This window comes from Apodemus sylvaticus, chromosome 11, assembly GCF_947179515.1.
Source record: "Apodemus sylvaticus chromosome 11, mApoSyl1.1, whole genome shotgun sequence".
Lineage (NCBI taxonomy): Eukaryota > Metazoa > Chordata > Mammalia > Rodentia > Muridae > Apodemus > Apodemus sylvaticus.
Window position 1 is genome coordinate 83,868,230 of NC_067482.1, and position 14,309 is coordinate 83,882,538.

General features: G+C 46.6%; 1 protein-coding gene across 1 annotated transcript in view; it reads right to left on the reverse strand.

Moving 5' to 3' along the window:
- The window catches only part of Pkd1l1 (polycystin 1 like 1, transient receptor potential channel interacting), a 136,510-nt gene that overhangs the window by 26,747 nt on the left and 95,454 nt on the right, over positions 1–14,309 (reverse strand). The window contains exons 33-43 of the mRNA XM_052199716.1: positions 13,086–13,192; positions 11,684–11,900; positions 9,395–9,568; positions 7,895–8,014; positions 7,737–7,806; positions 7,163–7,206; positions 6,250–6,406; positions 4,955–5,090; positions 3,930–4,014; positions 3,320–3,496; positions 778–896 (exon numbers count right to left, since the gene is read on the reverse strand). Coding sequence (XP_052055676.1) covers positions 778–896; positions 3,320–3,496; positions 3,930–4,014; positions 4,955–5,090; positions 6,250–6,406; positions 7,163–7,206; positions 7,737–7,806; positions 7,895–8,014; positions 9,395–9,568; positions 11,684–11,900; positions 13,086–13,192 — 1,406 coding nt within the window. The remainder of the gene's footprint in view (positions 1–777; positions 897–3,319; positions 3,497–3,929; positions 4,015–4,954; positions 5,091–6,249; positions 6,407–7,162; positions 7,207–7,736; positions 7,807–7,894; positions 8,015–9,394; positions 9,569–11,683; positions 11,901–13,085; positions 13,193–14,309) is intronic.

Sequence of the window (14,309 nt, forward strand, 5' to 3'; positions counted from 1 at the left end):
TGGTTCTCTTCTTTGGAAAAGAATCTCTCAGGACCTGTTCTTTACTTAAGGGAGTTGAGTATATGCAGGTGATAAGGGTTTTTAAGGGAGACAATAAAATGGAGGTGATGCTGCATACTTTAATGACATCATTGTATTAAAAACAACTGAAGCTTCTAGATTCTTGACGGATTCAAGAAGTCTAGAATCTAGAACTCAGAACTGGGAGACATGCATTGACTAGTCCTTGCAGAAGGTTCCTCCAGGAACTGCTATTCATATCTGCCCACAGATGGGCAGGAGATCAGATACCCCTGACATAGAAGCATGACTGAAGTCAGAATTTGGACTCAGTATCACAGTTGTCTCAGTATCACAGTTACTAAGCTTGATGCTTTATCTAAAAATTTGAAGTAGACTTTGTGTTGATCTCCAGAACATGCCTAGGTAAATTGTACTGTTGACTTATTTTAAAATACTCAGTCAATGCCTATGGAAAGGTACAACACTTGCTCTTGGATTTTCATAGCCCTGTGTAACCAGCTGGAGGAGCGGAATGCCAGGTCTGGTGCTGGGAACAGCGTGATGCATGCGAGTCTGCATGGCTGATGGAGTTGAGGTCAGAGCTCTGGCCGTGGATTATCGCCAGATCAGTTTCCAGTGCAGTGTCTCTGTCCCTCAGCCTCTGGCACAGGCTGAGACATGGGAAGGGGTTTTCCCAAGTGCAGGATCTCTTATCATTCCCTCTAAAAAGAAGGCAGGGCCAGAGGAAGCCCTTGTATTCTGCCCTCCACCTACCTCAGGGCTGCCCGCATGAGGCTTTCTCTCTTCAGTCTCTCCCTGGTCACTCTGAACTTGGCCCTGGATGGCATCTGAGTCCAGCGCAGGTGGCGTTCTCGTTGCCGGGCAGCCAAGACCTGTGATGGAAGGGGAGCATCGTGACGGAAGGGGAGCACCGTGATACTGGGGTCAGCACTGGAGAAAGAGAGCATTTTGGGGGTCCCTGCCAACCCAAGAGCTGTCACCATTGCTCTCTGCATTGTCTTCAGGAGACAGAGAGGGTCTCTGTGCAGTTAGCACACACTGTGCTGTTGGGGAGGCCATGCGAGATGACGTAGACCCATTTGCAACCTCAGCTCATGTCCCAGGCCAGCTCTTTTGGCAAGGATTGCACTGGGCCTTTAGAAAGCATAGCTTCCCAGGAGAGACCTGATCACTGCTGCCCAGCCACAGTGGCAACTGCCTTTGGCATTGCAAAGTAGTTCCTGTTAGAGACCTCCAAAGACCGGAAAGCTGATTTTAAAACAGTTTGTTTCAGCATGAGTGATCTTTGTCTTGTTTGCCTGGTGTAATAAAAGCATTATTGCTTCCATGTTGTAGTTCCTGGGCAGGACTCATAGTAGTTAAGAGGCAAACCCATGGGAAATAGTCACCCATTCATTTCTCACTCATCTGCTTAGCCATTCTAGGCACGTTCAGGGAGCAGTCCCCGGACCCCCTCAGTCCTTCCTCCCAGAGCTTCTAAGAAAGAGAGGAAATGCTGGAGAGTGAAGCTGGGGGCTGTGGTTAGATATGCCTCATGTGCTGAGGACCGTGCACTGTGGCTGGTGCCTCGGAGACTCAGCAGGTAGAGTGTCAGGATGCTAACTAAGGTGATGGCAGACGCAGGGCTGGAGAGTCAAGCCTGAAGGGGTCTGAGCTCCTCAAAGGCTTCTTGGTTCTGGGATTCGAACCACGCTGTGGTCTTGGGTTGGACCCAGGTTCTGAGATTAGAACCACGCTGTGGCCTCGGGTTGGACCCAGTTGCCTGTGCTGACAGAGCAAGAAAGCCTTGGAGAAGGAAGCCTGCAGGTGTGTAGAGAATTGGTGTCGAAGGATGGAGTAGAGAAGACAGGAAACAGAGGGCCTATGGTTGGGATGTGGAGACTGCTGATGTCCATGTGGACGTGAGGAGGAGGGAGGCCGATACACTTCCTATGAGTGCATTGAAAAGCAAATGATCTACAAGTTCTGAAACTGTGGCCAGAAATTATATTTTTCATTCCCCTCTAGAGCTTCTTTTTCCTTTCTGTTTATACAGTTTTACAATTTTAATGATCCTGTTTATTTATGTATTTACTTAATGTTCATTTGTGTTTTGCCTATGTGTATATCTGTGTGAGGGTGTCAGATTCTCCTGGAACTGGAGTTACAGACGGTTGTGAGCCTCCATGTGGTTGCTGGGGATTAAACCACAGTCCTCTGGAAGAGTCGCCAGTGCTCTTACCTGCTGAGCCATCTCTCCAGGCACTAACCTCTACGTGTTCACAGTACTCACTTCCTTGTGGTTCTGATTTCACTGGGATTGGGGTAAATATAAGGAAAGAAGCATAAGAAATTCACACACACACACACACACACACACACACACACACACACAACTACATGCATATATACCAGACACAATACATAAACACACAGGCACATACATACACATATACCACGCATATATACCATACACAACACATAAGCACATAGGCATACACACACACACACACACACTATGCATATATACCATACACAATACATAAACACATAGGCACATGCACACACACACCCCACACATATATACCATACACAACACATACACACACACACATACACACACACACTACATGCGTATATACCAGACACAATACATAAACACACTGGCACATACATACACAGATACCACGCATATATACCATACATAACACATAAACACACAGGCATACACACACACACACACCATGCATATATACCATACACAACACATAAACACACAGGCACATGCACACACACACACACCACACATATATACCATACACAACACATAAATACACAGACACACACACACCACACACATATACCATACCCAACACATAAATACACAGGCACACACACACTATGCATATATACCATACACAACACATAAACACACAGGCACATGCACACACACATATACCACACATATATATCATACACAACACATAAACACACAGACACACAGACACACACACCACACATATGAATATACAACAATAAACACACAGGCACACACACATACACACACACACCACATGCAGCACACACACACCCCACAAACCACACGCATATGCACCATACACAATATACAAACACACAGGCACACATACATACACACATACCCCACATGCATATATACTATATGCAACACACAAACACACAACACACAAACACACACAGTGGGACTCCAAAAGCACAGCTGAATTTGAACTCTGGGGAACAGGTCCATCTCCATGGAGGGAACAGAGCAGTTCTGAACGCTCCTCCTTCTGCTCACCCTTTCAGCCTCCTCAGCACTGTCAGGACTATGGGAGAGAGGAGAAAGAGGAATGCGAGTTCTGGAATGTTCTTCCACTTCCAAATCCAGACCCTTGGTCGCAGCTCGCAAAGATTCGGCAAAAAACTCGCTGTCATGTTTCCATTTCCAGGCAAAGGCCAGTGCTGCCAAGCAGATCTGGAAGAGAGGTGCCCATAGCTGTGTCTGTCTGTGTCCCTCCCACAGAGCCATCTTCCTGGTATTGCACTGCCAGCTGACTTATCTCACTTCAGAATAGATACCAGAAGCCGCTACCCTGAAATCCCCAGTACTAAGTCACTAGGTGTAGCCTTCACCAAGAGACTTGCTTGGGACCTCTGGGGAACAGGTTCATAAACTGAAAATAGAAGCAAAGTGGTTCATCTCTTTTGGGATTTTTAAAAATAAGGATTCCGAATACCAGGTTGAGGTGGAGCTTCTTAGCCCAAGGCCTGGCTCCCAGAGTTTCTTATCACATCTGAGTTAAACTCTAAAGAGAAGATGCAACCCACCAAAAAACCCGAAGCCCTGATCCCTCTCCTCCCCAGTCCCAGGTTGCCGAAGGCACCTCCACCACAGTGCGGTTTCTTACCATGAGCGGCTGAGTGATGAATGCACAGCAGACCAGAGAGAGAAGCAGCAGGTGCAGCCACCACATACACTGTGCCGGCACAAACCTGCCCAGAAGAGGAGTCTATCAGGACCTTCACGGGAGTAGGCTACCCATGAAGCCAGGTACAGCCAGAGGCAATGATGCCCTCACTGCTGGGAGACATGGGGGTGCTTGAGGAGGAGCTGTGGGATGGGCAACAGGTCTGTCTGCCCATCAAAGCAGGGTCCTTCCCTGATGAGGGGACACCAACCTCCCTGAAACTTCCCAGGACCAAGAGTAAGAGAGCCTGAAGTAAAGACAGAACAGATCACAGACGAGGAGTGGGTGGGGGTGGTGTGAGCACTTGGTATTTTATCCTTATGACTCTGGATTACACATGCCCAGTGTTCATCTTTTACAGATAAGTAAACTGAGGTGTGAAGAAACTTCTAGTGCCTGTCCTGTCCTCACACAGTGGCCAGCAATGCAGTTGGGAGAAGGGATATTGTCAGGAAGAAAGGGCCTTGGGTGGCTACCCTTCTCATGGGTTAGAAACTTGGTGTGGGTTTCTCCAGAGCCACAAGGGGGTGGCCCTCCAGTCTTCAGTGGTAGCCCAAATGACACAGGAGTCAGATGAAGAGGGGTGAATAGGAAGGGCTGGCTAGGATCTATGATGTTTGCATCATAGTTAAACATTTTTTTCCCCAAAGAACACCAGAGAACAAATGGTTAATTTTGGCCAGCATCAGGGGTTTTTCCTCTGATAAGCCTGGAGGCAGGATGCCCCTCTTTTTAGTGCCCCTCCCACGCTTTTTGTTTCATACCCAGGACTCTGTCTAGGCAGAGCTTCTGTTGAAAGCCAAGTGACCCTTTTGAGTTTGCATATGATTAATTCACCTAATGGACTAAGGGAAAAAAATTAGTGGCATTGGTAACCTAATGAGTTCCCCGAAATGCATGAGTCTCTTCACAGATCCTAAACATCTATCAAGCACCTGAGGATACCTAAAAACCTCTATACTCACCTGTAGCCTAGGTATCCTGTCCCCATACTACAGGCCAGGGAAGCTGACCCAGAGATGACCCAGGCCACAGAGCTTGACCAGAGCAGACAGACCCTTGACTGCTGGGGCCCAAGTTCTTCAAAAGCACTGCTGGGAGCTAAGGAGGAACAAGATGGAGAACGGCTGGTTAGCGGACCTTGTCATTCCCAACCGCAATGTGATGGGAGCTTATCCCCTTGGCTGGGCCATGGGGTATCAGATATATGGTCACATATTAACTGAGGGGTCTCTGTCATGAAGATCCAGAGAAGACAAAAACCAGTGAGCCGGACAAAGCAGGTAGCCCTCCCCACAGGGGTGGGCCTCATTCAATCAGCTAAAGTCTAAGCAGAACAAGTGGCCACAGAGGAAGCTCCTCTTGATAATGATCTTTGAACTGGACATTGTTCTTTGCCTGCAGAGCCAAGGTAGCAGTGGGGAATGAGGAAAGGAGTTGGATGATATATCTGGGTCATCTGAACTCTATGCATGCTCTCTACTTATTCTACAGTGAACGTCTCATGTCTGTGTTCTGACTTCAAAGCCCATCATCTCTCTGCCCAGCATAGATTTCCAGGAACCTTTGGACAGCCTGCCAGTACCGGTGCCGTCTCTATAATCATGGATAGCTGAGTACGCATTTACACTTAGACATGGCCTTTTCCTTCTCCCCTAGGGTGTACTGTAGACCAGGCACAGTTGGCCACTTGGTGACCACTGTCTCTATAGCAGTGCCTACCTTCTGCCCAAAGCTCCTGTTGACTATTTGTCCACATAGCATGTGGCCTCAGAGACCTGAAGTAATACTCTGACATCCCTACTGGTCAGCAGACTCTTCAGTCCCAATGATCAGACCAGATGACGTTACTTCCTAGGACCCAGGTTCTGGTGAGATTCACCCCTAGTCTATGGAATGCCCTTCCCTATTCTCTCCTCCTCTTCCAGCTCAGTGATCATCTGCCATGATTTGAAGCTGGAGCTGACACTCTGTTTTGCACAGAAAGAAGTGGAACTTTATCCTTTAGGATATTTAAAGCGGAGGGTCTCATAGTGCCCTTTAAAAAGGATTGTATCAAGCTTGTAAACCAGTCTCACCAGGGTTGGACTGAAGTCAAATGTTATGATTTTTAGATAAGCCTGGGTCCATCCCCATGCTTGGATTTTAGAGGAGACCACAATGGTTAGTGTCATTTGGACCAAGTACATTTTGCTTGACAGATCACTGATTTGTCAGCAGGAACAGGGGGTTACTCAGTACAGCCATAAGGTGACGTCACCTTGTGAACGGGGAAGAGAGTAGTGGCCCTTCTCTCTCAGAGCAAGATGTGTATCCCTGCAGGCCTCCAGTGGAAACGGTAAACAGACCACACCTCTGCAGCCGGCTCCTGTCCTCCAAGCTGTGTCAGTCCCAGGAAGAAGGTCTGATGTGGGATGCTGAAATTATGACAAGGTTAGGCCAGGCCAATGGCAATTTTTCTGCTGTGTCTGAACACTAGTGCCTGTTGTAGCCAACTCCCTTGTTTCTAACCCACATTTCCATCTTTCCACCATGGGTCAATGCTGGGGGCCTCCAGACAGCTCTTGGCAGTCAGGTTGTTAGATTACAAAGCCCTCTAGAGGAAGAAAGGTTGGAAGGTGAGGGCTACAGTGGGACCTGAGAGTGCCTTACCTAGCAACTGGTGCTGTGAGCTGTGGAGCAGAGTGAACCACTGCCTGCAGCATGGGAATCAAGATCCAGCTAGTCACTGGATCCAACCATGGCCAGGCCACAGACACAGGAAGTCGTCAGTAAAAACCAGATCTTAGCATTTGTAGTAGTTTGAATGAAAATGGCCCCATAGGCCTATAGTAAATGTCACCATCAGGAGGTGTGGCCTTGTTGGAGTAGGTGTGGTCTTGTTGGAAGAAGTGTGTCACTAAGAGTGGGCTTTGGGGTCTCAGATGCTCAAGCCAGGCCTGGTGTGTCTCACTTTCTTCCTGCTGCCCATGGGTCCACATGTAGTGCTTTCAGCTATCCCCCAGCATCATGTCTACCTGCATGCCCCCATGCTTCCTGTCACGACAATAACGGACTAAACTTCTGAACTGTAAGCCAGCCCCAGTTAAATGTTTTCCTTTATAGCAATAGAAACCCTGACTAAGACAGCATCTTATGCTATAGAGCTAGCAACTGTATGTCATAAAACTTACTGGGGAGGGCTGTCTCGAATCTGGTCTCCCACTGGGATCAGGGCCTGTTGGGGAGAAAAAGCAGATGTAAGACTCTGAACTAGGCAGAGCTGTGGTACTACAGGGATGCTTCTCTCTTGTCCTCATCAGGGTGACCCTGAGAGACCAGGCAGGGCTGAGATGAAGGTTCGTGATTTCTCCATCCTCATATGGGCCTGGTCCAGCCCTCAGCCACCCAGAACCACTCACCAGAAGTCACAGAGCCAGAGAAAATTGTGTAGCTAAAAATTATAAAGAGTAAAGAGGGATATATGTGCCCATGCAAGGTTTGCAAAAGGTGATTGATTAGTAAAGAATGGGGTCTGGGGGAAGGGGTTTGCTTTCCACACAGCTGTGCTTTCTTGCCACGGGATGCCTGGCTACCACTATATTATTTTGGAAACGGTGGTTATAAGATTATTGTCTACAAGGGATGATAGTCTAAGAAAAAAAAGTGATTTTAAATATATCTGGTGTTATTTATTTTCAATGAACAAGACAAACAGAAAGCACTAGCCCCAGAGCCAGGGTAGCTTCTATTTTTAGTTTGCCATACCCTGAGGCGCCTCTGTCTTCACTCCTCTGAGAGGCCATGGTGGTGAAGCCCGTAGATTCCCTCTGGCTTCCTATGAAGCAAAGATGTTGACTGGTAGGAGCGTCTCACATGGAGGGAGGGTGTCTCCTCAGGATCCCAGGGCCACACAGCTACCTTACCTTGCTGCACCTGAAGAGCAGTGACAGGAGCTGTGCGGCTGGACAGGCCAGGAGGGTGCACAGCAGGGCCAGACTGAAGGAGTCCAGAGTGAGAGCCGTGGGACCCACATCCAGGCGGCGCTGCAATGGTTCAAACACGTGGCAGTTATGTCCCTCGAGTCCAACACACAGAATTCCGTATGACTCCTGTTTCACTAAAGCCCTTTCTCCCAGAAGCCTTGCTTCTGCTATCGGGGTTGAGCAAGACAAAATGTGCATTTCCTCCTAGACACATCTTGTGAGCCAAACAAATGCTTGCCAAACACCCACAAGATCTGTACTCAGGGGGCTAAGTCCTGACACCAATCCCAAAGGGAGGTGCCAAGGGGTTCAGTAGGCTCCCAGCAGAGGAGGAGATGCCATCCTGGAGCAGATCACTGGAGGCCCCCAGGGAAGCACAACAGATCCCCACTTGTCAATCGATGACATTACTTCACCATCATTTATTTATTGTTACAAGTTCTACCAACATATCATTATATTTTAAAATGCTGGGTGTTAAGTGCGATCATATCTGCTGCCTCACAAAGAATTCACCACCTGTTGTTGTCCTAGGACAGATGACTGAACTCAGTCTTGACACGGCTACTGCCATTGTATCGCTCAGCTGTCTGGAGGACCATGTGAACCTGGGCGCTGGCCCCGTGAACGATCATGAATTTTTCATAGGAAACAACATTGGGTTAGAGAGATGGCTCAATGATTAAAAACATGTATTACTCTTTCAGAGGATCCTAGTTCATTTCCTAACACCCACATCAGGCAGCTCACGAATAATCTGTCACTCCAGCCACAAGTGATCTGGCCCCTCCTCTGAACCCTAAGGGTACCTGCATTCATCAGTTCACACTCTTACCCTCCTTGTAACACATGTACATGTAATACAAATAGATGTTCAAAAAAAGACTACCTTGTTTCCCCTTACCCTGAATTCCATGCTATGTGGAACCCAGGGTGGGGATTTTCACAGGGAAGCAGTCTTTTGGGAACTTGCAGACCCTCACAGCTCTGATAACAGCCATGTTGCCTTCTGGAATGTGTGAATCAGGATCTACCTATTCACTGGATCCTACCATGGCCAGGCCACAGACACAGGGAGAGGTCAGTGAAATCCAGGTTTTCACTGGAATAGTATCTGTAGATATGTGAATGTAAACGGTCTCCTAGGCCCATAGTAAGTGTCACTATCAGGAGGTGTGACCTTGTTGGAGGGGGTGTGTTGGTGTTGGAGGAAGTGCGTCACTAGGGGTGGGCTTTAGGGTCTCAGATGCTCAAGCCAGGCCTAGTGTGTCTCCTCTCTTCCGGCTGCCTGTGGATCTCAGCTACCACTCCATTCAGCACACTGCTAGATTGCTCCACCTAGCTTGAGCCCTTCTCCAGGAGCTCTGGGTTTTGCTTGTTCAAAGAACAAACCACATGACCAAGATAGGAAGCGAGTGCTGGAAGATTGCTGCCTCTCACCTGTTCCTGGCCTCCCGCAGTGACCAGGGCAGTGAGGCAGGAGTAGACACACAGCAGGCAGAAGGACACAGCAAGCCGCTGTGTGTGGGGGTAACCGCTGGATGGGGGATGACTGTACAGTGAGAGCCAGATGTGGAAGTCTTCCAGGTACTCCGTGAACTTTGCACAGAAAAGCTGAAACAGAAACCACAGGTGTTTCCCTCAACACAAACATGTTTGAGTAGAGTGAAGTCCTGACTTTTAGAATGAGTCTCTTATAGTTACTTAGCTTTTAATTTTCAGCTGGAGGTGGACACTACCTGGCTAGGTTGGTGCAGGTAGATGCCTCTTGTGGTAACTTGTTCTGCCTCCTGCCTCCCCACCTACCACCTCTTCAGCAGTAAGTCCCTGGGCCACATATTTACCTCCTGCTGATGATTTGAAGCTTTAGTACCAACCAGCTCTCTGCTTCACCCATGCGAGCTCAAGGAGACCTCCTATCTTGGCCTCCCACCATTTCTTTCCTTTCTGCTCTCAAAGGACTTTCTAGATATTCCCGTTCTCTGCACTTTTCACAGAAATCAGTCACATGTTAGCTGGGCACTATCTCTAGGTGTGCACTGAGACCTGGGACTGACCTGCCTTCTGCTCAGTAGTCTTACAAGGTCTACTGCCCAGTAGGTCATGGTATCTTGTGGAATTTCACTGGATTTAAAAAAATTCTAGAAAAGAACTATTTATGGACAGAATTGGTATTACAAACATAATCAGAATAATCAACACATACCAACGAAACAGGTTTAATTGACTGAGTATATATCTGTTACATATAAATTCCCAGGGGACCATTGACTCCAGGGACCCAGCCATATGTGCTCATGGATGACATAATCAATCAAATTGGGTTTCTTACCTCAAGTTCTCAAGCACAATGGCTGGAGAAACAACCATGGAGATTGTTATCCAAGGGGTGTTACAGTTAAGGTGGGCTTCTAGTTTATAGGGCTAAATATTTTCTATGTTCCATGGCTGTTCAGAAATTATTGTTTCAAATTCATGTCAATTCACATTTAGCTATCCTTTGGAATAGCTATGGAAACTGGCAATACCAGGTGTTCCTCACTCCAATGACAATGGAAGAACAAGACCCAGGGCTCAGGAAGTGTCAGGTAGACAAGATGGCTCAGGAAGTGTCAGGTAGACAAGATGGCTCAGAAGGGAAAAGTGCTTGCTGCCAAGCTTGAGTCCAATTCCCATGACCCACATCATACACACACACACACACACACACACACACACACACACACACACACACACACACACATAAAACCAAATGAATAAAAATGTTATGAAAATTAAAACTTTCTTCAGAAACACAAGTCTTAAAGAAGTAAGTGTCTCTTGTGACATTTTGCTGCAATGTAACTAAATGAAGAAGACCTGTGTATGTGTAACAGGTAGCCTCAGCAAATAGCATTGCACAGTGGGCCTTTAAGTTATCTACAACAAAATTCAGAGAGAGATTTATTCTAAAACACTGAACATAAAGTGTGAATGTTTGAGATTGGGCCAATGCCCATCAACAGGGAGTAAATGGAAATATTCAGGAAACAAAAGTTCATATTTGGTCTGTGAAATCATAGACAATTTTGTCACCTATTGGGACTTATCTACCACCTGACATTGCAGTCATGACATATCTGGATTCTGTGACAGTAGAACTGTTTATGGCACATGGGTTAACAAGTCTTTAATTTGGGATCTCTCAGATGCTGCAGATTACCAGCAGTCAGAAGTTCTAGAAATTTGTTATTGATGCAAATCAAAGAACTACGTTATGGTAACAATGCAGCGATCTTTTTCAAACTGAAATGTCCCTCCTAGAGGAGAAGTGCAGTGATAAGAAACAAGAGTTTCACAAATTTCCTCTCCAAGGTTAGGAAAACAGTAAACCATTGCGGTGGAGAGGCTGGGGGGCTGCCTGCAAGTAGGGCAGCGCTCCAGGGATGCCACTTTAGTGGGTTGCCACCCATTCTGGGGTGGGCTTTTTCGTGATGTAGCTTCTGTTGAATCTACAAATCAATTGGCTAACCAAGACAGGCTTGGATGTAGTCATTTCTTTGATATGTTGTCAGTTCCTACCTGGGTGAACAGACTCTTCAGAAGTTACATGACATGGGTATCTTGACAGTTAACTACTTCATCTTGGGAAAGTTCAAATCACAACTTTAGAAAGAGAAGCAAACGTAGGCACCAAAGAATACCGGTCATTCTGGTATGTCATGGGTCACCTGCATGGAGCCTACCTACCTTCCAGAAACTGAGGCCATGGTTCAGGCAGAAGAATTCTCGTAACACACGGCCACCCCATTTGCTCACAGCCAACCAGCACTGAGCAGAGAAGAACCAGGCTTTCCCTGAGCATAGCTCCTTCACCATCACGTGGCTGATGAACCAGCATGGGGAAGGTCCACTACTGTCGTGCCAGAGGCAGATCTTTTGGAGCGGTCCCAGTTGGTTGGGCGTGCTAGTGACACAGAAATGTCTTATCAGCCATGTGTATTTAGTGCCTATAAAATCCTCAGCAACTCTGACATGGCCCTTAGGGACAGTGGGTTCCAATTAGCATTGTGATTGGTAGGGGCACGCAGGCCTACAGGATCGACTCTAATGCCCCCTTTACCATCACTTTACTTACCATGGTTTCAGTTATCAAGAACAAATGAAAAATACCAATGGAAAATTTCAGAAATAAGCAATTCCTACATTTTGAAGTTTCGTTGCACTGTGTTGTTAGAGTGATTTTACTTTACTATTGCTGGCAGATAATCTTGTGCTGTGTGTCATTAATAACTCATATTTTATCTCAGGTTTGGATGTTGAAGGACAATCGAGTAGGTCCAGGGTTCAGTGCTCTTCTTTCACTCTGGGATCTGCAGTGTGGCCTGGAACACAGCTCTTGGAAAAGGGAATGGCTATAACTTCAAGTCACTCCGCTCTCTATCTGTCCGTGTTTGATGGGAATTAGTCTGCAGTTAACTGTTACTGTCTTGGTAAAAACATGTTCCAAAACCAATAAACACTATAAATGAATTATAATAAATGTAAATTTTTCATGAGGAAAAATGACTTCAGCGTTTTCATGTTTTCAAAGACTGTCAGGTATTTATGTGTCTACCTTGATAAATCATCTCTCCTCCCATGACTCTCCATCTTTGTGATGCTATGCACTATTGCTCTTTCAAATTTTGGGCAGTGGCACTCATCTATTTAATCAGGTTTTATGACATTAAAAAAAACCCTTATCCTAATAAACAAGCTTAACAAGGTTCCACCTTTTCTCCTGCCTTTGTCCTCACCCACATGCTGAAGAGTCATGCTGTTCTACACCAGAGAGGAGAAATAGTTCATAATTATTCCAGCCCCCAGACAGCAGAGGCAGGAGGATAGTTGCAAGTTCAAGGCTAGCCTGGTCTATACAGTGAATTTCAGACCTGCCATGTCTACATAGTGAGACCCTGCTGTCAAAAGACAAAAGCAAAACCAGAACCTTCTTAAAACTGTAAGTACGTGAGCCAGGGATCATCACCCTTTCTATGCTCCATCAGCAGGCTTTATCTTAGGATGAAGCCCAGAAAGCCAATGTTCTCGGCTTAGTGTCTTTGTGATCAGCCCCTTTCCCCAGACATGTGGTTGCAGGGCTCATTGATACCTCAGGATGAAGGTGTGCCTGGAATTCCTTCCAAACAAGGGCTTCTCTGGACAGCAGAGTTCTTTGGTTTCTGAGCATCCACTTTCACCATATAGAACAATGAAAACCTTAAGACAGAAGCAGATATGAGAGGTGAGTATGTGTCACAGAGGCTATGGGGTATTACCTGGGCTCTGGTGGGTCCCAGCACTGAGCCCAGCTATGGGCCCTGCATGACTTGCAGAGCCTTCACAGATCAGGGCTGACATCCTTCATTGTAAAGTCTCCTTGTCTAGCCAGTTCTTCACAAGCTTTTTTCTGGAAGACTGAGATCCCCTGTGTGATTCCTCAGCAGGGCAGGAGAACTCCATGAAGGGCAGCATCTCATACCCTTGGCATGTTGGCAGGACACCTGAGTGGGGGTAGGGCTGGTGGGTGGGGTACTGATGTCCACAAGGAGTACTGTAGAATAACACACTGGGTTGTGCTTATTACTCTCCCTGGTGTCTGTCACACAGGAATCTTCAGTTTTGGTGTGGTATAATTTTAATGAGAAGCTTTGCCAGTGACTGACGAATACATAAGTTGATGCTCACAGCCAACTAATGGACTCAGCACAGGGTCCCCAATGGAGGAGCTAGAGAAAGGACCCAAGGAGCTGAAGGGGTTTGCAGCCCCATAGGAGGAACAACAGTATGAACCAACCAGTACACCACCCTACCCAGAGCTCCCAGGAACTAAATCACTAACCAAAGAGTATACATGGAGGGACCCATGGCTCCAGCTACATACGTAGCAGAGGATGGCCTTTTCAAACATCAATGAGAGGTTAGGCCATTGTTCCTGTGAAGGCTTGATGCCCCAGTGTAGGGGAATGCCAGGTCAGGAAAGTGGGAGTGGGTGGGTTGGTGAGCAGGGAGAGGGAGGATGGGATAGGGAGTTTTGGAGGGGTAATGAGGAAACAGGATGACATTTGAAATGTAAATAAAGCAAATATCTAATAAAAATAAATAAAAAACAACAACAAAGTATTAATTTTTTGTCATTGAAATCCTGTCCTAGTCCAAAGTAATCTTCTCTGAATAGTTAATGAATTTTTCATAAAATTTTTCTGTTTTTAAACTTCTGGAATTAATTTTTTGTGCCTGTATCTAATGTCAATTAAAGATTTAGTATTGCTTTCTTTCGCAAGGTCTGTGAATGCTCTGAGATATTTTGCTGAATATCCTTTCTGGTCTATAAGAC